Source organism: Hevea brasiliensis, chromosome 12 (assembly GCF_030052815.1).
Source record: "Hevea brasiliensis isolate MT/VB/25A 57/8 chromosome 12, ASM3005281v1, whole genome shotgun sequence".
In the NCBI taxonomy this organism is placed as follows: domain Eukaryota; kingdom Viridiplantae; phylum Streptophyta; class Magnoliopsida; order Malpighiales; family Euphorbiaceae; genus Hevea; species Hevea brasiliensis.
Genome location: NC_079504.1, coordinates 37,227,342 through 37,255,143, shown reverse-complemented (window position 1 = coordinate 37,255,143; position 27,802 = coordinate 37,227,342). Strand labels below are relative to the sequence as shown.

At 32.3% G+C, this 27,802-nt stretch overlaps 2 protein-coding genes across 6 annotated transcripts; one reads left to right on the top strand and one right to left on the bottom strand.

Annotated features, from left to right (window-relative positions):
- Positions 1-1,136: 1,136 nt before the first annotated feature.
- Positions 1,137-15,990, bottom strand: LOC110642535 (uncharacterized). 5 transcript variants are annotated; one of them, XM_058131490.1, is made up of 16 exons: positions 15,780-15,990; positions 14,947-15,114; positions 14,679-14,813; positions 13,003-13,089; positions 11,564-11,635; positions 10,642-10,897; positions 9,092-9,210; positions 7,003-7,392; positions 6,780-6,914; positions 4,910-5,047; positions 4,578-4,733; positions 4,166-4,384; positions 3,551-3,717; positions 3,274-3,388; positions 2,816-2,896; positions 1,137-1,754 (listed from the first exon to the last, which is right to left on the bottom strand). In XM_058131490.1, exons 2-16 carry the CDS (start codon positions 15,073-15,075, stop codon positions 1,542-1,544), a joined length of 2,412 nt encoding a protein of 803 aa, XP_057987473.1. In that variant the 5' UTR covers positions 15,076-15,114; positions 15,780-15,990; the 3' UTR covers positions 1,137-1,541. The 5 variants fall into 5 exon arrangements, with proteins under 5 accessions (XP_057987473.1, XP_057987474.1, XP_057987475.1 ...); XM_058131491.1 differs by having other exon boundaries at positions 15,784-15,990; XM_058131492.1 differs by having other exon boundaries at positions 10,696-10,897; positions 15,780-15,988.
- A 1,837-nt stretch (positions 15,991-17,827) lies between these two features.
- Positions 17,828-26,881, top strand: LOC110642537 (uncharacterized). The gene is made up of 10 exons (XM_021794622.2): positions 17,828-18,194; positions 20,125-20,163; positions 21,256-21,379; positions 23,115-23,176; positions 24,136-24,203; positions 24,515-24,564; positions 25,273-25,342; positions 25,457-25,580; positions 26,293-26,409; positions 26,652-26,881. The coding sequence occupies exons 1-10, from the start codon at positions 17,883-17,885 to the stop codon at positions 26,748-26,750; spliced, it is 1,065 nt and encodes a 354-aa protein (XP_021650314.2). The 5' UTR covers positions 17,828-17,882; the 3' UTR covers positions 26,751-26,881.
- The last annotated feature ends 921 nt before the right edge of the window (positions 26,882-27,802 follow it).

Genomic DNA, 27,802 nt, shown 5'->3' with positions numbered 1-27,802 from the left:
TTTATTACTAAGGAAAAATATAATGAAATATAAGAACATTTATAGCAAAAAAACTAAAAATTAGATGAAATATTGATTAAAAAATAAAAAATTGACGTATTTAGCGAGTAATTAATAATGTTTTCAAGAAAAGGGGAATAAAATAGAGAGCTTAAAAGTAGAAAAATTGAAGAGATTGAGTAAATGAATAAAATTGTTATAAAATTGAAGAGATTGAGTAAATGAATAAAATTGTTATTTACATTTTTTTTTTTCAGAAGAGAGCCATAAATTGCTAGAATGACAATTTTATAGGGGTGAGCATTCGATTTAAATCGAACCGAACTTAATCGAACTGAATCAAATCATAAAATCAAATTATATATTTTAGAAATCAAATCGAATCAAAATGGATGAAAAATCAAATTGAATTGAATCTCTCTATTTTAGTTCTGTTCAACCGATTGATTTTATTTTTCATTATTTTTTTAATTTAGACTTAATTTTTAAGTTATTTGATACGATTTTAACTTTAGTTTGAACCTAATAACCATTAATCAATAAAATTAAATAATTTTTATATATACAATTACATAATATTCACAAATTCCTCATAAAAATAAATCAATTCAAAATCAATAAAACTATTCAATTCGATTCAATTTAACTGATTTTTTTCTCTTCAAAATCAAACCAAACCTAAATAATTAAAATTTTTATAATATAAAATCAAATTGAATAGAATTATCTTAAAAATTAAACTGAATTACTAAATTAAAGTGATTTAATTTAATTTATTCGATTTTAATTAAATAATGTCCACCCCTACAATGTTGTAATTTAAAAAAAAGAAAAATTAAAGAAAACAATGGCCAGCGCTCGAGGGAGGGTTGCTTGTGGCCTCTTCTCTGCGCACCACGTGGCAAACTCAAGTTGAGCCAAGCCATATTTTTTTTTTTTTCATGTTTGCTTTTAGTTAAAAAAAAGAAAAACAAAAGGCAAATTGTGGTGGAGAGTCTTTTCTTCTAAAAAATTCAGACTGAACTGGATTGGACCGTTCGGCCAAACTAGGTTCTTAGAAGTAACAGTTTTGGACCAATTTAAAATTAGGAATGACAACCAGGGATATCAATCGAGAGGGAAAAACCATCCGCATATTAGTCACCGATCTCGAGCTCTCCCAAGTTTGACTAAGTCAATTCCAATTCAAACTTGTTACAAACTGAGCAAAACATTTTTGTATACATGGTATGACCTATAACACCAGTTTAGTAGCTCACAATCATTTGAATTCAATAATTCAACATGACATATATATATATATATATCCAGACAAGAAGGCCTAAATAAATTTGCAGACAAAAGTGCTAATTTAAATATCTTTAAGGCAGAGCTAGAGGGACAGAGGCCAAACTCTTTTAAGATCATGAAGAAACTGAGCACTGATTGTAGACGCCAAAACCGGTTCGGCTAACCATTTAATAACATAACAAACTTTGACAATCACAAGCTTTACTTCAGCATTTGCAGATATGGGACATATAACAACAGGGGTCAGCCTTCTATTGAGTTAAATTGCTGGCTTCTCTTTTCAGAGTTTGCAGATATGGGAAAACAACGTTTGAGTGTGATCCGTGATACCTCACAAATATTAAACCTAGCCGATTTATGGCGTCTGCAGCATGAGGATCGCCCAAGGACAGCTGAATGGTTGAAAGTTTAACCAATTCATATCCAATTGCAATGTGATCATTGCCGTATAGCATCTCAAGTATCTGCCATTGGATATAAAACCAATATTCATTATCTGAACATTGTATCGAAAAAGTGACTAATTACTAACCAATGTTATAGTTCAATTTATTTCGTGAAAGCAACATAACTGTAAGAATTATCAATTTAATTTGGGCAGAGTACAACTTAGTCCCCTAACATTAAAGGCATGTCAAACTTTCGAAATATATTCTCAAATCCCCCACAATTGCTTCTGTTAGTCCCCGTAAATAATAACGTAAGTAAAACAAATAATGAAGTGAGATGAGACAGATGGCCCAAATTACCATCATTTAACTCTCCAAAACAGTTTTAGGAATTTCTCAACAAATGAGAAAATAATTATTACCACAATAAGAAAAAGATATAGATTTCGCATTGCTTAAGAACTTAATCTAAACTTATAAAATTAACAAATATTATGCATGAAAAATTTACAATATTTTAAACTAGGAGCAATTGACTGACAGATAATGAGAGTCAACATAAAGCAAATAATAATAATAATAATAATAATAATAATAATAATAAAACAAATGGGTAGGTTGAAGGAGAATAAAAAACACATGTTTTAACGAGGCTCTCGAAAACTTATTATTATCTTTCCTCGGGTACTAATTCTGCTCTCAAACCTTTCCCTGGGGACATATGAATTTGTTGTATAACCTAACAAAATATTTTACTTCAACAAATCATTAAAGGCAAAACTTAATTAAAGTTGAAAAACATTGGTTGAAAAAATATTTTGAAAGTTACAAGACTAACTTTGGATGTCTTCCTAATTTTGGGACTGATTTAAAACTACCCATTTAACTTGTTAGTTAAGGACAACGGAATAAGTTCATAACAAGAAGAAAGCTTTTCTATGATTTACAACATGACTAATCCTTAAGCTCTTGATATATGGTTAAAAAGGTCAATTTTTTTTTTTTTATTGGAACTTGGAAGACACATTCAACTAAAGAGAGAGGAGCAAAATTTTCACTTCTTATAAACCAATCTAAGGACACTCAAAAGATTTTACATAAACAATTTTATTCACCATGTTCTGTCAAGTAATTACCTTGATTGATTCTTTACAATGGTCCCTTGCAGATTGAAAGTCTCCTACTAGACAAAATGCTTGTGCAAGATTGTCTTCAGCCTGCAAATGATACACCAGAAGCATGGATATACTCTTAACTATTTTTCTGCTAGCTAAATGAAGTGCAGGTGGAGAGTGTTGACTTCTAGTGTTTACCGACATATGCAAGTGAGTCCAATTAACTACATTTTTATACTCCATTAAAGCCATCTATGAATGTCTCCTTAAAAAAAAAAGTCTCATTCTCTGTCTAAATATAGTTGGATTTGGCCATATAAATCCTTCTTTCAAAGGTTCAGGGGTCATATCCCATATGACCCTAAACAAAAATAAATAAATAAATAAAGCGAAGAAAATGCCACACCGAAATGATACAATCATGTACCATATTTTCCCTTCAGAAATCATAATTTGAGAACTGGATAAGTGGAACTCACCTCTGCAATACGCCTATTATATCTATGCAATATTGACCTCAATACACCAAGACCTTTTGAAGCATCCGAAAGAATAGTAGTTGAGATTTCTTTTGAAACTATTGCATCCTGCAATCTGTTGAGAATTTGAGGTTTCTAGTCAGAGAACCAAAGGGAAAACATGTATATGTAAACATGCTCGTATATTTCCAATAAATGAGCAGTATATTCCATGCGGGATATAGTTAAGCATGGTAAAGTCCAATGAAAGGCAAAGTTTAATGAAATAAAAATATACCTTTCCATACAAATCCAAGCATTTCTCATGGCTTTATGTGAAGCTTCTAGATCACAATTAGAACCACAATTTAAGCAATACCCAGGTTGAATATTAAAAGAGTTATTGCTTAGCTCAAGTACAAGGTGATCTACATTATCAATGTGGGCATTATTCAGCTCATCAACCTATTCATATATGAAAATTCATTAGGAAAAAAAAAAGGGGGGAAAAAAACAAAATTTCTAACACAGCTACATTATCAATATTGGCATTATTCAGCTCATCAAACTATTAATACATGAAAATTCATTATGAAAGAAAGAGGAAAATAAACACAATTTCTAATGCAGTTCAACATAGGAATAGTTGTAGTCAAAAGAATGTCTACATGTGATTCCATTTTCCAACAGGTTACGGAAACAGAATCAGACACAACACTATTGAGTTCCAGAACAAAACTGCACACATTTTGTAGCTGTAGGTGGTTAGCAACTCCTGCAGATATAGGTGAGTTTAGTTATTCAATCTAAAAATTGAGATGCAACAGAATAACTACACTTGTGATACACCTGATGCTAAGACCAAAATTCCATTGCAGAGCAACAGCAATACATGTAAAAAAGGGTCTAATACCTGCATTTTGGGAACTCCAGGGAAGTTCTTAAGTTTGTTTAATTCAGAGTTACTCACACAGCCATCCAGGACTACACCGTCACAATTTGGATTGACACAATGGAAAGCATTTAGAACCAGGTCAGACAGATTTAGTTGTGAACAACCAATGCACTGACATCTAAACAAGTACTTATCTTCCAGAAACTTAAGGCGGTCTTTACAGTCCCACTGCCCAACCTGTAAAACAAAACTGTACATTCACAATTTGAAATGCCTATCTTGGATCCAATTTGTGTTCCATAACACAAGCATAAACTCAAAGACCAAAAATAGTGGATATGGAAAAATTATCCTGTGCATATTTCTTTTTGACAAATGACAATTACACGTGTATACATAGTTGACAAGAAATATGCTACAAAAGGAGTACCTGAGGACCATAGGACAACTCCAGAGGACACCCAGCTGCTACATGTTCTGTTGTTCGAATAAACAGAGTACGGGAAAGGAAATATGCATGGATGTTTGGCTGGCAAGAATGATTGAAAAGACTGCCGGCTATATAAATGGCTTTACCCACAGGGACCTATAAAAGTTACAGCCAAGTCAGTCTAGCATAAATAGAGGGGTTTTTCCTGTCTCCACTGAAAAAAGAACACAAGTCACAAGAATTTCCATGCAAATGACTATACATACAAAAATTTCCTACTTGGTACAGGAAGAATGGAAATGGAGTAAAAGGGTCAAAGTGTAAACATGAACCTGGTCCACACTACTAGTTAAAGCATCTCCAATATGGGAAAACTTCCCAAACTGATCTGGTGGGCAATGAACATCAGTAGATTTCATACGGATAACTGCCATAGCGTTTACTCTGATTTGAGAAACGAGTATAATGGTCTGCATGCACAGAAGAACATGGAATTTCAAGTTGGGTAGCAATCAAATTACAAAAATAAGATTAATGATGTCAATTTAAAATCATGAAGCGAACCACATAAATATTGAAATCCTTAACAATGCACAATTAGAAGGGCTCAACTTCTTTAGCCCAGCCTAGATGACTTGGAGGACACAAGTTAGCCTCTAGAGGGTATATGCAAGTTCAACTTCACCATGTTCCAAATATAATCCTCTCTAATCTTTTCAAACTTCCTAGGGATTAAAATTCCTAGATGACTTGGAGAACACAAGTTAGCCTCTAGAGGGAATATGCGAGCTCATTTTCACCATGCTCCAAATAGAATCCCCTCTCATCTTTTCAAACTTCTTAGGGATTAAAATTTGGATAGTGGACAAGGACAGAACAGATGGTGAAAATGAAAAGCACAGGTTTAATGAGATCTCTCTAGGAATCAGATATTTTCCACCCCACTCCTCTTCATTATTCTGATCTGATCATAAAGGCATCCTCCTAGAACCACAAATAAGTGAGAACATAGCTAAATCTTGACTCCGTTAGATCACTACTAAAGGCAACAACTCATTCTTATCCCAACTCAAGCCGAAGCATAAGTTTTATATATGGGTAAGTAGGAGAAAAAAAAAGGAAGGCAAAAAAACTGAAAGACCAAACTAGAAGGGTTTGGTTTAGTTTTGATTCAGAATTGATCTCTCTCTCTCTCTCTCTCTCTCTCTCTCTTTCTTTCTTTCTTTTTTTTTTTATTTTTAGTTTAATCTCTTGAGAATTGGTTAATGGACTGAACCAGTTTATATATAGTTAAGTATTCAAATCTTTATTCTAGTTTAACTGGAAAACCTCTTTGAATTTAAGCCTCACAATTCATATCAAGCATTCAACTCAACATAACATTATTTATTCTACTACCCTATTTAATATCATGCCTTTCATTTTCAGATATTCTAGCTGACCCTAACCATAATCTTCTTCTTATCCCTAAAACTATTCCCTCCCTCCATCCCCCCCTCCCACTCCCCACCACCTCTATTCCCCCCAATTGGTGTTCCTTGTTTAGTGACTTGGTAATTCATTGTTCCTTCTCCCAAATACTAGATGTACTTCCTTTGCTGTAAATGTGCAGAGACCATTGTGTCTAAGCATCCCATGTAGACCACCATTTGGTTCCACGATCACCACCAACTTCAATGGTTGATTCAAATGCAGAGTTACATCTATCTATGCGTCTTTTCTCTCTAAATTGATAATTTTGACCTTTGATTAAAAACATTTTGTTGGAACCAATTATCCTGATATGAATTGATTGATGTGCGATTAAGCTCTTCCTAATCCTAATTTTATTCTCATTTTTTTTTCCTATGGTTTGATTAATTTTAGATAAATCAAAATACTTAGTAATTGATTGGAAGGGAACTGATTTCTCAGTTTCAGCTACAATAGATATGAGATTTTTTTTTTTTTTTTTTTTTAAAAAAAATCTAAACTGAAGGATCAGTTTGGACTAAAATTTTCTGAACTTTTTGGAGGAAGATTGGGTGTTTGGTCCTGAAGCTTTCCCTGCCCAAGCTGTTTCTATCTACTCTTTCCTGCTACCCACAACTTAAAATAAATTAGGGGCATCATATTTTACCTCTTAGCATGTCTCTTTATGTGTGTGTGTGTGTGTGAATGACAGAAGAGAGAGAGAGAGAGAGAGAGAGAGAGAGGAGCAACCTGTGATAAAGAGATTCCATTTATTGGGAGTTCAGTGCTAAAAGAGTGTTGAAGACAGAACAACAGTACAATAGCGTATATATGCAATTCCAATTTGCCTTCTGGACTAATTTGTGAATAACCGTGAGAAAGATTCTACAAGGCAATGAAGTGGGAGGTCAAATTCTTACATAAGAATAGTCATCATAAACAATGAAAATGTTTACTATATACTGAAATATACCAGAGTTCCCAAAAGGTTAGACTCCATAGAACCTCTTCTTTGAGATATAGATTTCGCTAGTATTCGACCAGCCAAAACTATATCAGATGGCAATACTGCAGGCCAGTGCACACCAAGGCATTCATGCTTATGTTCAGGAAAGCACTCAACATATGGATCGGAATCACTACATGAAGTGACTTCTGCAATATACTCTTTAAGATTGTTGGGCAGACTATCATCAATCCCATTTTTTGTTCTGTAGTAACTGATTGTTTCTCCCCTAGCTTGTAATTGGCAATGTTGGGAACAGTACAATGGGATTGAACATGATACACAGGGAACTGTATCTGCGGGTAATTCATTCAAGCAGTAGTGACAGTGTGTCTCTCGGCAACTCTTCAATATAATCTGCAAATCAAAGGCCAAGCAAATTCATACTACTCATCAGACGTGCAAGTACTTAGTACTATTTGTGATATCCTTTAATGATAATGCAAGAATAGTGCTTACGCAAATTAAGATTAAAAAAAGGACAATTGCTCACTGAAGATTTTGGTTTTGAAAATTATTACATGAAAACTAACACAAGACTTCAGAAAACTAGAAACAACAATCTTTTTGGATAAGACAGTTCTTATACGTTGCTAAAGAAAACTATGATAATCTATTTATACACAAAAAGAGAATAACTGTAGAACGTTTGGGGGAAAATGATTTTATGCGTCACATCGCATCAGAAGGACTCTCCTTTTAGTTTGGATCTTTCAGTGTCAGTATCTTCTCTGAAATATGATCCCCAAACTCTCAACAAAACAAATGGCGGCTTATTTCAAGTCCCTTGGACCTCCCTTAGCTTTGAAAGGGAAGGCAAGGAATAGAACCAATGTTACGTCCAAAGGGAAACCTCTTCCTGGTTGAAACCATACAAAGACATAAAGAGATACTATTATAGATTTAAAGCACAGTTATGGTGACAAATCCAACTCACAAGACTAAGGTTGTTACATACATAATGGAATGGCTTCAGAAATCAGAGCCTTTTTCAGGAATAACTAGTTGCATTGAACCCATATATTTCAAAGAACTTAACTAGAATTTGTTCAAGTGATTTCAGTATGAAATATGGAGAAAAGGATCAAAATATACATATAAGCTGCAAATTTTAGGAATTTCTTGTAGCATTAACAGCCATCAGCATAAGGAATTGTTGCAAGTTAATGAGGTATAACACAAATAAAAAGTCTTAAATCTCCTTATGTAATGACCATTATTATTTCTGCTATACTCAACTCAACTAAGCCTTTATCCCAAAAATTTGGGGTTGGCTATATGGATTCGCTTTCTCCACTCTAAACGATTTTGAGTTAAATCTTCAGAAATGTATAATGCTTCTAGGTCATGTTGTACTACTCTCCTCCAAGTCAATTTAGGTCTACTCATTTTTTTCTTTCTATCCTCTAACCTAATGTGCTTTACTTGTCTAACTGGAGCCTCTGTATGTTTATACTTCACATGACCAAACCACCTCAATCTCCCTTCTCTCAACTTATCCTCAATTGGCACCACTCCTACCTTTTCTCTAATACTCTCATTACGGACTTTATCTAGTTTAGTATGGCCACTCATCCACCTTAACATTCTTATCTCTGCAACTCTTATCTTAGACGCATACGACTCCTTCAGTGCCCAACACTCACTACTATATAACATGGCCGGTCGTATGGCTGTAAGGTAAAATTATTATTTCTGCTATATTACTATATTTAATTGGAAAACAATCAATTGCGCTATGTTGCATGTAATAATTAAAAGTACAAAGGTGTTTATGGCCAAGTCTCAAAGCAGCATGGTAAATAATCTTTTCCTTTGAAAAAGCAAGGATAAGGAAGCCTCCCTTAGCCAGTTCTCACCCATTACCATCCATAATACTTTAATTTCTAGGACATTATTGCATATTTATAGTTTATAGAAGCATTTGCTCTAACTTGGATCTTAAACATAACAGCTTTTAGACGAAAAGGATGATAGAAGCATGAAAGTGATAAGAAAGAACACATTAAGTGAAAAAATTTATAACATTGTCAACAAGATAGCTTCATGTTCATACCAGGGCATAAGGCTCTTCTTTGTGGACCAAGGAAGCTTGAGGAATGTCGCATGGTGAAGCCATGCCTCTTCCTTTGTCTGGCATGGAGACACATAATAAATTTATCTGGTGTGGCTCATCTGCCATGAAAGATCTATACACATATCATTTCAAACATAAAAATGCACTAGAGATAAATATCAACACTTCATACTTAAATGATGGTAACTTAGTAGCATTCTATTGGACAACAATGTGAAATACAGTAAAGCATTCGAATACATATGACTTAAAAGGGACTAGTAACAGATTAAGCATATATTTAAAAAAAAAAATCAATTAAGTTCACTAGGATCTTCATAATAAGTCAGAATACAGATTACAGAATTCAAATAGCATTAGCAAATGCCAAAATTTTTGGGAAGATATTGTAAATATCAGTTTTGCAACACAATTTATAATGCGAATTGTAAATTGAAAAAAGAAAAAGAAACTTTGGACACCTCCAAATTGTGGAACTCATTATTCTGAAGCATGTGGCAGCACCCAATCTTTTCTCCCCCATTATAAGAGTAAATTTTCACTGACCAATAACCCTTTGCTGAACATGCAGGTCAAAAAAATAATAATTAACATTACTCTTTCTAAATTCTAATTATAACTTCACTAGAAATTGTAAGTTTAAATGTAATCACTAATTTAAATGTTTTATTCAGTAATGTCACATAATTTCACACATGTTTTATTCAGTGAAGCACGGCACTTCTCTCAAGAAGCCTACGTAGCATTCAACACCATTTTAAATATGATAAATATTTGACTTTGACACACCTCTAACACATATTGAACACACCAAAATTCTTCGAACAAAAATTACTGTTTTTCCTTAAACCTGACCCACGCATTGAACACTTCTAAATCAAGGGTCCAACACAAATAATACATGAGTAAATGTTTTTTCATGCCAATTAACTTTTTCTTTTTTTGTCCTTTTTTGATAAAAGTTATTATTTAATTCTTAATTGCATAGTATAAGAGAATTTCGACTAATTGCATAGAGTTTGTTCAGTTTTGATAGTTGATTACCACTATTATAATTATTAATTACAGCTAAATTTTTAATATAATATCTATTATTTGTATAGTATAATTTTCTGGTGTAATTACTTTAATTTACGTGCTATAAATTTAATCTTTTCCCCCTCAAAACTAGTTATTAAAATACTTTGTACAAGCAAGCAATGGCTTTTAGATTAAAGTGGTATATTTTCCAATATCTCCTCTAAACAAAGGTGTTTTGCCACAAAAACATACCAATAGAGCTGCTTTTGCACCTTCTATGGAGTAGAGATCAAATGTATGTCCATTCTCATTCTACTAAAAGAACCCTCATAGAGACTATAAAAAATAATAATAATAACAATAACAGTTATAAAATTTAATCTTGATAGCACAATTATGTGGAAAAAAAGAAGAAGAAATAATACAGAACAATATTATGTCAGTTTGGGGACAAAATGACCAGATCTGTGAAAGTTAGTATATGAAAGTACACACCAAAGGTAGATTACCAGTGAAAGGTACAATAAAAAACCATTTGGATGGTGAAAGGTTGAATATCTTACTGAAGTTCCCCAAGCCATTTTCAATATGTTGAACCCGTCTATCACTTGTGCCCTCATATTGGCCTGCAATTATCTTTAATTCACTTTCTATTTGTTTCTTTCCACCCAATGACAACTCCATATTCTTAGCAACATCCAAGTCATGAATTGCATCTTTGTAATTGCCTAAAGCAGCGTTTGCCTTACCCCTCCTGTACCATGCCTGTGACAAAGAAGCCATTTTTAGAACCCTCATAGAGAACTTGCATTTTAAAGATCCAGTAAGTTGGAAACACCTTTAATGCACAAATCACAACATGGTTCGTACATTATATCCAATGAAAATAGACAAATATTTTCATGTCATCTTCCTTCTCATAGAATTAGGTGCTCTGCACATAAGCCCCATAGAATGGTAGTAAAATAGTTAAGATCGTGCATACAATATATTGCTCCAATAGTTTTGCATGTATTGTATGACTCCTCTACTAGTCTTTTATTTTGTCTCCCTACCATATTTTAAATTATCTTGTATCTTGTTTGAAAAAAAAAAATTCTTGTATCTCCCACTCAGTTGTTTTTAATTCAATGTTTGTGATGATTATAAAACAATAACGCATTCTTTGCTGAATTAAAATTTCCACGGACTCTGACCAGAGATTTTACAGACCGGAGATACAAAGTACATAAGCATATGGAAATTATTCTTACCTGTTTCTAATTTGAAGACAAGCTTGTGAAAAAGTATTGAAAAACAATGAATGTACTACAAACAATTGCTGCAATTAATTACATAATCTATCAATACACAATGCACCCTTCTTCGGTTCTCCCTGTTATAGCAATGACAAAAGATGGAATGATAGAGCTATAAAATAAGCATACTGACCTTTGCATAACTTGGAGAAATTTGCAAGGCCCGATTGCAATCTCTTATACACTCCATTAGAAGTCCTATTTTCTATTGAAACATACAAACAATAGATGAATAGAAAGTTCAACTTGTTCAGTGTGTATGCAGAATGCAACAACAAGAAGAAAATATGTTAATTTGCAAAATTGCTATTCCTATTTTAGAATGGATATCTTGGTACTCAGGTAACATATTTAGTTTAAATAAGTTTAATCATCGACACTATTGACTTAGAATTCAAGTTGGAGAGTACCGGAACTCCAATATCTCTTTTGTAAAAGACCCGGTTAGAAGTTTTATGTGCGAGTTTGGTACTGCACTACCACTTTTGGTCTGTTTGCATTGGAGAGAGAGAGAGAAGGGGGGGGTGGTGGTGGATAGGGGAGAGGGGGAGGGTTGGGGACTTGTGGAAGGCTTAACATGTAGTCACTCTAAGTTTCTAACTCCTATCTGATATCTTATTGTAGTTATCCTGCAATCTGGTCATATTTTCAAATTCGTAACTTTGATTTAAAATCTCTGCTACAAGACCTACAACATCTTCTTCGTTGTCCATGTTTTATGGAGTTAATAATTCTAGGACTTTGCTAGATGCAAAAGAAGTTATTATAAATCTCATTACAATCCTAATTATATTAACCAATAATGCTAATCACTTTTCCTTCACTAATCTCATCATCCTCATCATTTTTTGGGTACTGTTATGATCCCATTACAAGGAAACTTGTGTCCCACATTGAAAGAATAAGATTTCAATATGGGGTATACATGGACTTGGGCTGTCCAACCTCAACAGCTAGCTTTTGGGGTGTGCTTCTCCTAAGTTTGTATCACTAGTATCAGAGCCATCCACTATGCCTCCAGTTACAATCGTGCGTCGCAGGTGCTGATAGCGGAATAGCAGTGTTCATCCGGGGCTAGATTAAGCTAGGGCAAAGCTAGCCTACGTGGGTGTTGGGGTTGCTGAGCGTGGTGGAATGTTACAATCTCATTGCAAGGAAACTTGTGTCCTACATTGGAAGTATAGAATTTCAATATAGGGTATATATGGACTTGAGCTCTCCAACCTCAACAGCTAGCTTTTGGGATGTGGTTCTCTTAAGCTTGTATTAGGTACTTTTTAATTGGATATAACAGGGATATCTTAAAATTATACTTCACCCTACTGCTTTCTTTGGTGGAAATTGACCCAAATAGCAAATCCCAATTAAACTTGAATTAATAAATAGTATAGTTGTGTTAAAAACTTAAGATGAGTTGTATACACATAAAACATTACACTAATTTGACTTGGTTCTAGTATATTTTTCTGTTTACTGCATAAGAACCCAAGTTTATTGAACCGGTGCAGCACTAGAAATTGGAGCAAGTTGTATGCTTCTTTTGCAATACAGAAACAAAATAATCAAACTCACAAGAAACAAAGAAGCTCGGTTCAGATACAATGTTGCAACCAGACTTTTGTCCATGTCAATAGCATCTGTTGGAGCAATGCGCAATGCCTGTTGGATGGAGGTGGGGGGAGAAGAACAATCAAATATACACAACTGAAAGTTAGTTACAAAACAAGCCCATTTTTCCCTTTTAGGATAAATAGAAAAGGAAAACTGTAAAAGGACAAAGAAGCAAAATGGGTGCAAAAGGGAGGTAAAGGTTTCACCACAAGAAAAAAAAAAAAAAGAGAAAAAAAAAAGGAAGAAGAAGATTTTAAAAAGCACATATTTCCATGTCAAAATAGAAGGGCTCCCCAGCTTCATTGCACATCCGTTAAGAAACTCCTTATGTATTAAAACTCCAGATCACCATAAAGAAAAGACTAATAAGCAACTTAAATGTCCTCCAACCATGCAACCATGCTAAGCACCCCTTTAGAAGCTCTTGAAGCACAGCCCACAGAGAAACAAAGAAAACTATAATGACTCATAGCAGGTTATTGGGCAAACTCTAATCTTCGAAAATGTTTACAGCACTCTTCATCCAAATATATGACAATACTACCCAAAAAAATTGAAAAAATAATAGAAAAAAGAAGCACAGTTCCACCTTAGCCTAAATAAATATTTAGCTTTTGCCCCAAGAAAACAGCAAAATAATTTAAGAATTCCAGCAGCCAAGAACACCCCAGCCCCAACCCTTTCGTATCCTAATTGTGAGTTTATTAAGAAAGAAACAAAGAAAAGCAATAAGGAATCTTCTTGCAAGGAAACAAATAAGTCCAAAGAAAGAGGACAAATCTAATGAAGTAATGCCCTTCAATATCACTGAATCTTAGCAACAAGCATTCTTCAGTTCCCTATGTGGTAGAAACTCTTTAACTTAATGAAACCAGAAAACCACACCACTGATTAATAACTATAGAGGCAAACTATGATTCTTATAGAAGTGCGAACTTCTCTCCAACTGAATACTCCAAATCGTTGCAAAGACTGCACAATGCCATAATCTTTCGGCCTCTTTCCTCCTGCCAAAAGCTTAGAATTACACATGGGCTGCATGCACCCTCCCCCAACCCTACACCACACCACCCACCTAACATGCACACACGTGCATGCACAAATACATGTATTCAGAGAGGATAATTTCAAAAATACACCATGTGGTTTAGCCTTTATCACTTAAGGGACCAAACTCATTTTCATCAAAATGGTGCCTTGAGCTTTTACACCATTACATTGTCCTTTAAGCCGTTAACAGAATGTTGATGTGGCAATGTTTTTGAAATTACGTGGCAATGAATCAAGTACACTACATTAGCAAGCTGTGAATGACATCAAGGGGCAATCTAATGAAGAATAGGTCAGGATACAATTTTAATAAAAATGAAAATTGTCTTTCAAGTGATAAAGTGCTAAACCATAAGGTACAATAATGAAATTATTCCTATATATATATATATATATATATATATATATACCCAATAGCCAAAAATCGCCTTCTCTCATTTAGCTCTAGAAATGGCTATACTCAAAAGGTAAGTTATGCGATTCCCAAGGGTTATAATATAATACTGAACAAGGACATTCTAAAACTAGATTTAAAAAAAAAAAAAAGGAGTGCTATGACAAAGGACAAACAGAATGGTGCATGATACCTGAGAATAGGAAGCCAATGCCGTGTCATAATCTCCATGGGAATAGCATTTATTGGCCTTTTGCTTCAATTCCAAAGCTGCATCCTTATTCTTAGCACAAAGAGCAGCCTCCAGATCTGTCAAATCTCTAATCATCTAAGAGCAACCAAACAAAAGAAGAAGAATAAGGGGGAAAAAAAGACTTCACAAAATGAAATCTCAAAATATGGATCATATCATATGCTCTCCAACACAAAAAGCAGCAAAGGAAATACCAAGAGATATTTACTTGGTGAAACTGTGACAAGTTCTTGAGAAAGTGAAGAAGAGAAGAAGATGTTGAGTGAAGATCATCAGCATTGCTATCTGCCACTATCTGTTTAAGCCTGTCTGGAACCATGGACTTCAGCTTCTCCATTGCAAAAACAAATTTGTCAAATGATGATTCACGTAGGATCTGTATAGGCTCCACAAAATTGAATCATAAGATCAGATATTGAATTTCTGAAACAGATGATTTCATATAATAAAATTCTTACAATAGTAAAATAATTTTTTCAAAATGTATAATTCCCATCACTAAATAATTGCTGACTGGGGATTCCACCCCACATACTCTAGTTAAACTAAGCTAGTATTTGATAAACAACATGGCAAGTATCAATCAAAATCAAAAAAGCAATACAAATCCATTATCCAATCAGCTAATGAATCCATTTTATAAAGCACATAAAGAATACCATTTTCACTGTTTGTTTTATGATTATTAAAAAAGAAAAAAAATATTTGGTAAAGCTTTTTTTTTTTTATGAAAGTTATCAAAATCAAATACCACCATAGTTACGTTGATGGTTTTATAGATTTTTTTTTTTTTTTAAAAAAAAAAGCAAAAGAAAAGGAAGAACAATACAAAGTGTTTAATAATCAGTTTCAGTCAATTTCTGCTGAAACACGCACAGGTAAATATCACAAAAAATTGATAGTGACAAATGATTATTAAGTTCAAAATTAATTTAAGAAAGAAAAGAAGTACATACTTAACTTCTGCAAATGCCATAAAGGGTTTGCTTTTATTCAAAAAAAAAATCAAAAGAAATAGAAAAGGTAGAGAGAGAAACATACATACACACACAGAGAGCAACTTATTAACTCAAAAAGAAAAGGAGGGAGTCGCCGGAGCTCGCTGAGATGGCAAGCGGAGCCGTTTAGCAGTCGGACAGTTACGGTGGCCGTGTGACAGAAACTGGAGAGGGAGAGAGAGCTCTATTGGATTTGGCGGTGGCGAGGAAGAAGGAAACCCGCCAGACGCAATGCGCACCGTTTTGCTTAGTTCTCGAAATTAATCAAATTATTAGGGTTAAATTACTAAAGCCCCATTTGAATAGGTTTGAAATGATTTGAGAAATTTAAATTTGTTTTTATTTTAAGGGAAAAAATTATAAAATTTTAATATGATATTAAATTTAAAGATTTTATTATGTAAAATTAATATATATTTAAATAGATTTTAATTATATTAATATATATCTTTATTTTTAAATATTATTTAATTTTTAAAATATAATAAAATTAATAATTTCATCATCGTATTTTTTAAATTGAGTTAGATAGTTTAAACATTTAATTCCATCAAATTTGCAGTTCCTCCATATATATATATATATATATATATATAGTTAAAATTTTATTAAATTTCTTTTATCAATAAAAACATTTTTTCTAAGAAAAAAATTATTTTGAGAAAAAATTCAATTTTTTATTAAGAAATTTCTAAAAAATTTTGTTTTTAATTTAAAAATTAATAATAAAAATTTTAATCATAAGAACTTATTAATTTTATCGAATTTTAGGGACTAAATAATAATTTATATAAAAATAACAATACATTTGACTTTATATTTAATGAAAAAATATACTTTTTATAAATGAGACATTAACTCATTAATAAATTTAAAATATATGAAATATAGAAATTGATGCATCTAAGTCTGAAAATACATGAATTGATCCATTAATATTAACTTATTAGTATGAATGAATAATAAAATTATTACTTAACCTTTCTTAAAAAATAATATTTTTCTCAAAAAAAATATGTCTAAGGAGTGAAGTGAATCGAAAAATAACTGATTTTTTTAACCCTTCTTAAATTTTAATTAAAATTCAATGCTAAACACATAAAAATGTGTAACTGCTAAGTAGTGTACATGTGAAAAAAGATGACTGGAGCAAAAAATAATAATTTTTTTCCCCATAAAATAATTAATTATAAAAAATTTCTTAATTAAATGAAAAAATAAAGTTTTCTTATATAAAAAGTATATATAGAGATTTTTTTTTTTTAATTTGAGAACATTAAAGAGAACTTTATGAAATAAAATTAAAATTTAAAAATATTTTAATAATAAATTAAAATTAATGGATATAAATAAAATTTTTTTAAAAAATTTTTATTTATATTCATTACAGTTAAGAGATATAAGTAAAATATAAAAAAAAATGTTATAAATAAAGGATGAGCATTCTTTTAATTGAATTGAATGAATTGAATTTTTAATTAATTAAATTATTAATCAATTCAAAAATTATTAATTAAATTAAAAAAAATTAAAATTAATCAAAATTAAAAATATTTAATTGATTATAATTGAATTAATAAAAAAATAAAATATATATTTTATATTATTAATTATTTTATAAAATATTAATAAAAATATATTTATATTTTTTTATTTATAAAAAATAATAAATATGAGTTAATATTAATAAAATATTATTATAAAATTATAAAAATAATAATTATGAATAATATAATATTAATAAAATTATAATTAATATATTAATTAATTAAATTTTAATTATTAAATTAAAAATAATTAAATAAATAATTAAAAATTAACTAATTAAAAATTAAATTAAATTTATTTTATTAAAATAATTAAATTTTATCGATTGGATGTAAGTATTCGTGTATAATTAAATAACACATACTCGCAGCTATAAAAATTATCACGACATTGTTAAAACCGGTCTGTCGACAGCCGCACCTTAGTACCCCCGGGTGCTAAACCGGCATCAGGCCGTACTAGACCGGCGTCAGCCTGGATGTGCAGCGGGGCGCTATATTTTTCTCACTATTTATACTGTATAGAGATATTTAAAAAAAAAAATTAAAAAGTAAAAAGCTCGCAAGCTCGACACTGAAAGTCTTACCCACCACTCAGCATGTCGTTGTTATCTTTGAAATGTGCTTCACTCTCCTTCCATCCCTACAACTCAACTTCTGACAACAATTTCCCATTCCCACCCCATTCAATTCCACTTTCTACAATCAAATACTCACCACTTTCACAGAAATACTCTAGAGATGGAAACTGGGTTTCTCTCAGAACTAGATTTCGCGCGAAATCTGATGCAGATTCCAACCAACAATTTTCCCAGGAAAATTTAGCACCTGCCACCGCTGATGGTAGCAGTTCATCGTCGACTACAACTAGTTTCTTGTCTTTTCTTTGTCCGTTGCTCAAGCTCTTCTCTGTAAGTTTCCATCCCCCTCCTAACATAATACTATTTTTGTTTCTACAGTGAAATATTTACGCAGCTTGCATTGAAACTCTGTTTTGTTTATTAGAATGTATTTAAACTAGGAAATATTCAATGTTGGTCGTTGAAATTGATATGTTTTTCACCTTTGTTGGTTCATGTGCTGCTGTGCATCTTTAAATGGAACTTGCATGATCAATCTTCTGTAGAGTAGTGGCTGTCCATTGTATTTGATTCGTAATTGCATAATGCATAGTGAAAGGTACAGTTGGAATTTGGAAATTGGAACTCGGGGATTGTTAGAATTATGACTCAAAATCTAAAATCTTAATGGGATTTGGTGAGAGATCTTTTCCTAATTTGATGGATTAATATTTTCTATAATGAGTATAACTGTTATTTTAGTGTTATTCCAAAATTGTGTCGGACTCCTAATCAGATAAGGATTGAGATCGAGGAATTAATACTATTTAAATGATGGAATATGAGAATGATGGAAAAGGTTATTTGGCTTTTGCCCGTTGAAGAGAATGGCTTTCAGCGCTGTAGCTTATTGTAGAGAGGGGCCTTGTCAATTACTGCTGATTTAGCTCTGCCTATTAATGCCTATTAATGAGAGACTTTTGCCCATTGCAGTGGAGAGAGGCTTCAGTCTAAGATAGAGAAAGAATATAGAATTCAAGAGGAATGTATTTTTGTCCATTGATGAGAGGGCTCTTGCCTTTATAGTTACTATATGACACTCTTTGTGGTGTAATATTGTAATAGTAAATATATTGGGTTATGTCTAGAGGAGACTGAGAGGGATTAACTAATATATTTACTATGAGCAGTTTAATGTAGTAAGGGTTCTCTTGGGTGTAATTGAGTTTATGGGTAGTATAATTTTGAGCTTGTAATGATGATTTATTACTATTGATAGTGGAAGATGGCATCCCTGTGGATGTAGCTCTATATTGAGAGGGTGAACCATATAAATATTGATATTTTGTGTGTTTACTTTATTTTTTTATAGTTTATACGCTTCCGCGGTGTACAACAGGGATCATGCAGCAAAAGTGTGCACAATTTGTAGTGTAACTGTATAATTTTTGGGTACCCTTTTGGCATTTAGATAATATCTTAGTGCTTTGTGAAAATTTTCTGAAAGAATAGGAAGGGCAATTTCACCATTTTTTTGTAAAATGCACAGGATATATCTTGCTTGCTTTTACCATGAGAAAGAAATACGTAAACTGAATATGTGCTACAATTTTTTTGTCAATAAGAGGACAATAATACTTGTTCAAGAAGATAAAATTAAGAAAAAAAAAGATTCAATAAATAGCCCCTTTCTTTTACTTTTTATTCTTTTTAAGAATTGTATTTTATGAAAAGTGGGTGTAACTCGTGCCTAATCTTGCTTCACTCAATGTGGTTTGCTCTAAGGGCAAAAATGCCTGTTCTCTGGTGCTTTGCATTTTAGGTTTAACATTGCTAGCTTAAACCAGGAAAAGGACTTGCTAATGGACTAATGACTCTAAATCCCTGTTTATTTCAAAATATAATAAATGAATGATGAGCCAATTCATACTAAAAAAAAAAAAAGAAAATTACAGCAGCGTGTCTTCATACCAAACTGGAATACTGGATGTAATATCTTTGTTTGATTTATTTTTATTTAGCATCATGACTTAAAACCACTATGTAATAAATGGATGGCCTTGCTTGTTTCACTTCTTACCATATGGAGGATTTCATTCTATATACATATATATCTTGGGTTTGGTTTATTTTTTTATCCCATATATATTCTTATTTTAATTGCAAGTGCATTTGCTGCAAATGCCATTTGCTTCCTCACTTTTGTTATTTTATGATGTTGAAATTTTATGATTGGTTTCTGCTTCATCTTACCTGAGTGTGATTATCTTCGTTCTTGCAGGGAGGAGATCCCTCTCGAGAACGGAATTATGCTTTGGAGGTAATTCCTTTAAGAGCAACTTTTTCCATTTAACATTTAGTTGTTACCTTGTAGACAGTTCATACGACAAGAGTTTCCTCCCTTTTTTAGCACTCTCATTACTTTTACTTTTTATTGGATTGTTTTTGCATGAACCTGTTAGACTAAATAAATAAATAAATAAGCCCTTGCAATATTTCCACATGCGCAATCAACTGCCCTGTTTAATTGGGATAATTGTATTTGAAAAATGGACCTTTGTTGTCAACTATAGCTTAAAATTTCAAATTTTAAACTGTTAATATGTCAATAGAGTCTTAACATACTACGTTGTCAACCTCCATTACAGTAGCATGAACAATATCCATGCAGAATTTCGTTTTAGTTAAACTAATTCTCATGCATCACTGTTTCTTGGGCTTTTAGGACTAATTGGTTCATTCATCCTACAACTCTTTCACCATCTACTTGAAATTTTCTCTTTTTAAGGAATGATAATGGGTTGGGTATTGTTGGATATCGAACCTCACTTGCTTGGATTACCTAAGGTTTGAATATCTATATGATGGATTAAGGATGGGTACAGTCTATTCAAATCCGCTATGTAAATCACTAGTTAAATATATAATTAAATATCATGATAGAATTATTAGTTATTAAAAAGTATTATTACTAATTAAAAATTATATTAAATTACTATTTAGAGGAGCTCTCTAGAACTTAAGGGTTTCAAGTTAAGAAGAACTAAAATAAAGTATATAAATTGCAAACTTAGCAATAGGAGGAGAAGTGATCTCATAGTGGGCTACTTTGGAAGGTGTGGACTGTAGAGATCCCACAAAAATACACTTGAGATACCTTGGGTTTATCGTACAAAGGGATGAGGGAAAGTGAGGAGGATGCTTTGCAACAGTTAGAAAATAAAATTCATGAGTTGGTGCAAATTGCTGATAACAAAAATCCCCTAAATCTTTATATCTTAGCAAAATGACATATGCTTATTCCCAATCTCGCGAATATATTCTTGTCATATTTTAATGACTGCATCTAGAAAGGCTTGAATTTATGCATAGTTTATCTTCTAGCTGACCCAGATGCTTTATGTAATAGTAGGCAGCAACATCTTCATTGTCTACCTTCACACGACTTCCATGGGGATCAAGATCACTATTACAGAGCTTGGACAAATCAGAGACAACTTCAAATTCTTCTGAACTTTTACAACTCTTTGAATTTGGTAAAGCTACCTTCCAAGTGTATAGTCAACATTTCATTGATATAATCTCTCCATACCCTTCATCACAAACAGAAAGGGCCTGATTTTCTTCTTTATTTCATCATCATTAGATTAAGGCATCAGCAGTATTTTTAACCATCAATGTTCAGTAGAAGCATTTATGTGCAGCATTTTAGGCAAATTCTTGCACATTGGTGTACTAGATGCAATTCACTGGTTAAGAAATAAAATCCATATCCAGCATGTCTGGGAAATTACCTATACAATGGCTGGTTCCTCCCTCAAGCCTATAAAAAGCAGCCTTATATATGATTAATGAAGTAAAAAATTTTAGCATTATCATCTTTATCCAATGATGTTGTTAAACTATTTGGATGCACTCTTGAAGCTTCTGACACGCAACATGGTTTAACACAAGGGAGTTTAATCTTCCATTACATAATGGCTGTTTTTTCTAAAGCCATGTTACAGGCCCTTTCTCTGTAGCCCAGTAATGTTATGCATATCAGAATAGAATGCTTGCCAGTGACTTCTATAGAATTTATGGAAACGGTTAGTCTGATAAAATCCTTGAATCTTAATGCACAGCTAGTTCCTTAGTTTGTGAATTCATGTGGAAAGCACTGACGGTATATTGAGCTGTAATTACTGAGAGTAGAGTTAATGTTATGTTCATCTATGGATCATGTGGCAATTCATGATTTCATGTTAACTAATGATTCAAGTATTGTTATTTTAGAATAAAGTTTTCTATGGCGTGTAATTATGTTAGGAGGAATTTCTTCCAAGTGTTATCAATGAAAAACCACTCGCTGGCCATTTATTTTATGAAAACGCTGCAATGACTCCTGTTTATGTAGAGGTTGTATCTGAATTCTGAATTGTCAGAATCATTAGGCATATTCACTTTTTTATGAACATTATCGTTTAAAATCGTTTAGAATGGAGAAAGAGAGTTCATATAGCCGACCCCCAATTCTTGGGATAAAGGCTTGGTTGAGTTGAGTTGAGTTTATGTTGCATTTAGTAATTTTATGCTCATTTGACCATCAATTTACTTTAAACCAGTTAATTAGTGAAGAATTCACAGTGTAAGTGGAGATGAAGTAGCGAATCCAAAAGTTTAAAGTTTTATTTAGATGGGATGTAAAACATAACTGAAGCAAAACCAAAATAGGAGATGCTTTTTGTAACACTTTGTTAATTACAGAAGAAGAGAAGGGACAGATAAGTAAACAATTCTATGAGTTAGTTATACCTTTCTGTTCTCTATGCATGCTAGCTTGAATTCAAAAGTTCTAACAAACTTCTGGTATAAAAGAAAAATGTAACAGAGACGTATTCATTGAATTGATAATAGAAAACTCTCAGCTTCTCTCTTATCTGTAATTTTCTCTGATTGTCTCTTCTGCTCTTCCTCTATCATCTTTTGTCTTTCTTTCTTCTCAATCCTTCTCTAGATTGAATTTCAGTCCTAACACACTTCACAACACGATCCAAATCATATCTTAAACACTGGCTATCAGCTTGCCATTTAGGTGAGGTGGACCGTCTAACTAGCAAGTTATTTGGTATGCTAGATTTTTTCCCTCTGGATTAATATGCTTCCAACTATCACTTTACACTATTGGTATAGTTATCATTAGTGATGTTTCATTATCTTGTATAAGTTATTATTTGTTCTTCTAGGATGGGAATTTTCAAGTTAAAGCTTTCTAATATTCTTTTCCAACAGAAGCATGCCCCTTTTGCAGGAGGGTCCGAGAAGCCCTGACTGAGCTAGATCTTTCAGCCGAGGTAAGCAATGCTTTATAGAAAGAATAAAATATTTGTTCATCTCAGGTTTGTACAATTTTTTGGCAGACATCTTAATTGTAGCGGATTGAGCTGTCTAATTATCCCTGATTTCTGTTTCGGCACATATAACTTTTCCTCCCTTGATTAAGAAGGGTTCTCAGTTGAAGTTTGGGCTTTCTTTTTTTTTTTTTTCTTTTTTTACACTTGACACTACTAAAGAACAAGTTTAATACCTTTACAACTTCAAGTTGAAGAAGCCAGAAAAACAATGGAATGACACCAAAGCATATGTAACTACTTCACATCAGTTTGCTTGGGTTAGGAATTATAAAACCAGCATGCTTTCGTAACTTTAAAATGGGATGGAAAATCTCATGTGATTTCTCTTAATCAAATTATCAGCAAAGTTGGTCTTCAATATCACAAAAAATGAGCAATTGCTCCATCTTCAATATCACCTTTTCTTTGTTGAAGTGACCATCACTTTAACATTCTTGGTTCATTTTCCTTAACTAGGTTACGGGAACTATTATTTGCTGCCTTGTTCTCCAATTAAATCTCGGAAGTTCACACTTTATCTGAGCAAAGCGCATTTGCGTTACTGAGTATCTTCTTAGTTGTACAAATGCTTATATTTTCTTAGACAATTTTGGCTTCTGTAGTTATAATAGGAATATTTGTTGCAGAGGCATACTAGCAATACTAAAAAGAAAAAAAAATTATCTTTATTTTGATGGCAAGTGTGGAAGAAAGTTCCTATCCACCGTAAAATGTAATGTTGAAAATCAGGACTTTGTCTAATTTCCCTCATGAGATACTGCTCTGGCAGTTATATATATCTTGTAGCTGTTTGCAAATTGTGGGGGAGAAGACTGTTGTGTGTCATCCATGTTTTAAAGAATGAATTTCATATTGCTGCTTTGTTTTCCTCATGTTGTCCTTTTGACATTTGTGTGCAGGTGTATCCTTGTCCAAAGGGCTCCATAAGACATAGGGAAATGGTCAGAAAATTTGGTGGCAAAGAGCAGTATGTAATTCCTTCAGTGTGGTTGTGCTAAGATATCGTACAATTTTTCTGTCAGATTGAAGATCCAAGATATTTGATCCTTTGTCATGCCTATCGGTTCATCGTGTATACATTAAAGGAGCATAAATAAAGTAAATAATATGCCAAAATAATACATGCAAGATAGTGCACAGTTACCTTTGGTGGTGATTTTTTTTTTATTGATTTGTTGGTAACTTGGTTTCATTCAAGCATCCTATTGTTGTGCCTTGCTCTATTGCATTACTTCTCTTTTTCTGTAAATTTTGTTTAGTTACGACATTGCCCTGCAGGTTTCCTTTTCTAATTGACCCAAACACCGGGATTTCAATGTATGAAAGTGGTAAGTGATGTACCAGTCCTTGGACACTATTTTGTTTGTTTGTTTTTCTATACAATTTCCTTTTGGTGTTAGACTTAGAATTGTTATTGGATTTGTGGATAATCAATTTTTCTTGCACCTTGAAATATAATGGTTATTCTGTACTCAAAATATGTACATCTGCTACTCCATCCTCTTTACCTTTCGACTCAATACCAGTCATATAATTGACAAGTATAATGAAGTATAGAACACAGTGATGGGAGAAAATGCAGTAAATGCAAAATTATTCTACACAAACACTTGGTTTAATGAGTTACTACAGCTGCATTGCCATAGTGTAGCTGTAGTGAGTCACTATACTTAGTATCATTCATTATTCTATTGTAATAGGGGTAACCATTCATTTTCTTCAGGTTAGATAGCTAAATTGTGCTTCCTATTGTGATTGGTCAAAACTCATGAAAATAATAATATTATTCTACTGAAAGTCAATTTAAAAAATAACCAATATGAAAGACCTGTTAATCCGTGGTTCAGTTTGCAATTTGTTCAAAATTTACTCATGAGCAGTCATGTTCTGATTGAGAAGATTGATTATTTTCTCCCTTTTAATTTTTTTTTGTCTTTTTTAAGCATGTACAGGTATAATTGTCAGCTTTGCATCATGTGTCACATTTTTTGAAGGCCTATTTATATAACACCATCTTTTTCTACTCTTGTTGATAGGTGACATTGTAAAATATCTATTTCTGGAATATGGTAGAGGGAGAAGCCCCTCAATGGGGCTTTTGGAAAGGTGTTAAACCTTCACATTAATCTAACTGGCCAAGACTGTTTTCTTTTCTTTTTTGCTTTTTTCTAATATCAATCTCTCCCTCTTCCTTCCCTCCCTCCCTTTCTCTCTGTCCAGCACATTGTTCACAGGATGGATGCCAACAATTCTTCGAGCTGGCAGAGGAATGACCAAGTGGGAAAGGGCCAGACTAGATCCACCATCTGAGAAGTTGGAACTTTTCTCATATGAGAACAATCAGGCATGAAATTGCTTTCTCATATATTGCAGATCTGTGTAATTTAATTAATACCATGGTATACTGAAAACTAGTTTCTCCTCTTCTGAGTTCAAGAGAGAGAAAAAAGGCTAGGGACTGTAGGGTTCATATTTGTAGAAAAGTTTCTGAAATACCAAATAAACTTTTTATGGATTAATTTTTTGGTTAAAACAAGGTTAAGAAAAGTACTAACACCTAACAAAAGATTACATGCATCTCATCTGCTTTAAGCAACAATTTCAAATCTTTTTATGGATTGTAAGACTCATTTTATTAATTATTATTTTTTCTAAAAAAACAATTATTTTAGAAGTAAAAACAAAATGCTTTCCACATACAAAAACAATAAGAAATTATCGCAGAAACACTTTTATCTTTGATCAGTATCAAAGTATGCCTCTGAGGGTAGAAAGTGTAGATAGCTGGCTTTCTTCTGTTCCTCTTTCAATTTTAGTATTCTTTATTTTTTTTTCCTTTATGGTGTATACTCCCAAAGTTGTTTTTTAATAAATGAATTCTTTAATTTGTAGCACGGCCGAAATGTTGAGGTGTTAAATTCACAAATAAGATTAAATCATGTTATTTCAAAGAAAGAATTTGTACTTGCTACATACAGTAATGTAATGTATATATATATTTTTCATCTACTTAGTAATTTTGTGTGGACTTAATATGTTCTCTTCCCTCTTAATAGTATGCCAGACTTGTGCGTGAGGCACTATGTGAATTGGAGCTCCCATATATCCTTCAAAACGTCGGAGCAGGATCTCAGAGGACAAATTTGCTGCTTGAGGTATCTGGATCCCAAGAGGTCAGCTTCCTTCAAATGACATTTATGTGACCCACAATTTTGTAGCCAGATATATTTGTTTCCCATGTTGCTACCAAAAGACAGCAAAGCACTACATATGTATCCTTTTATGCCTTGTTTTATCCAAGCTCCTGTGGAGGGCAATGCTTTAATAGGAACTTCAACCTCGACCATGAAAGGATATAAACTTACAAAATATGTTAACACTTTTTGAAAAGGTTCTTTCCATTTTAATCTTGCAGGTTCCATTTTTAGTTGATCCCAACACTGGCGCTCAAATTGGTGACTACAAGAATATCTTGGCATATTTATTCAATACATATTCAGCAGCTGCAACATAGTTTCAACTTCTGATATCTACCACTTGAAAACGCCAGTGGAGGCAATTTCATGCACATACTGTAGTATTTGTATTATAATATCGTGTGATATGTTAACTGTTGTTTATATATTAAATATTATTTACATTTTATCCATTGATGAAACTAGCAGCCACCCTTTTCCACTAAAGCCCTGTTGGTTTCTTTGAAAATGTGGGAGGAAAATTGAAAGGGCTAGCCAGCTACAGCTTGGTCTAAACCAGCCTTTTCTGAGATTTACCCTAGGCAAAATGTATAATAGACATATTGTTAATGGTAACTAGGTGGTTGATGCTAGGGCTGTGCATCATTTTTTAGAGTCTCGAATTAAATTAAAAATTCGTATCAAATCAATAAAAATTGTACCAAATTAATATTATTTTAATACTTTAATTCGATTCTTATTTTTTATTAAGAATCGAATCGAAATCGTATTAAAAGTGAATGGAAGTGTTTATACATGTTATCCTATTTTTCATATAGAGTTAAATATTATATAATTAATAAATAATTATATTATTACATTATATAATATATTATATTATATATATACTTTATAATTAATAATTATATAATTTAAAAATAATTAAAAAATATATTATACATTAATAATTAAATTTAAAATTTAAACATTAATTAAATATAATATTTTAAAAAATAATTATATAAAATTATTTCAAAAATCAAAAATTAAATTGAATCCATAATTGTATCTAAAAAATCTAATTAAAATCATATCAAAATTTTAATTCCATTTTGATTTTTAAGCATATTGAATCAAAATTGCTAACACCTAGTTCCATCGGGCACACCATCCAAGAATTGAGCCAGGCCCAAAACATAAAATTGTTTTGAAGTATTCGGGGAAATCCATGCATTTTATTTTTATTTTCTAAGAAAATTTTATAATTTAATCTCGGCTATGAGAAAAAAATCACAGTTATTAAATTGTTACTCAAATTCTAAATTCTATTCTCATGCAAAATCAAGAGATCTCATTCTTTATCTTTTATAGCAATAGCTGGAAGATTGAT

Excerpts from the sequence above, each read along its gene's own strand:
- LOC110642535 (XM_058131490.1), bottom strand. The coding sequence starts at position 15,075 with ATGGAGAAGCTGAAGTCCATGGTTCCAGACAGGCTTAAACAGATAGTG. Across the intron at positions 10,898-11,563 it reads TTTCTCCAAGTTATGCAAAG|GCATGGTACAGGAGGGGTAA; the intron begins GTCAGTATGCTT and ends TCTTTGTCACAG. Across the intron at positions 6,915-7,002 it reads CTAACCTTTTGGGAACTCTG|AATCTTTCTCACGGTTATTC; the intron begins GTATATTTCAGT and ends ATTGCCTTGTAG.
- LOC110642537 (XM_021794622.2), top strand. The coding sequence starts at position 17,883 with ATGTCGTTGTTATCTTTGAAATGTGCTTCACTCTCCTTCCATCCCTAC. Across the intron at positions 20,164-21,255 it reads AACGGAATTATGCTTTGGAG|GCAGCAACATCTTCATTGTC; the intron begins GTAATTCCTTTA and ends ATGTAATAGTAG. Across the intron at positions 26,410-26,651 it reads AGGTATCTGGATCCCAAGAG|GTTCCATTTTTAGTTGATCC; the intron begins GTCAGCTTCCTT and ends TTAATCTTGCAG.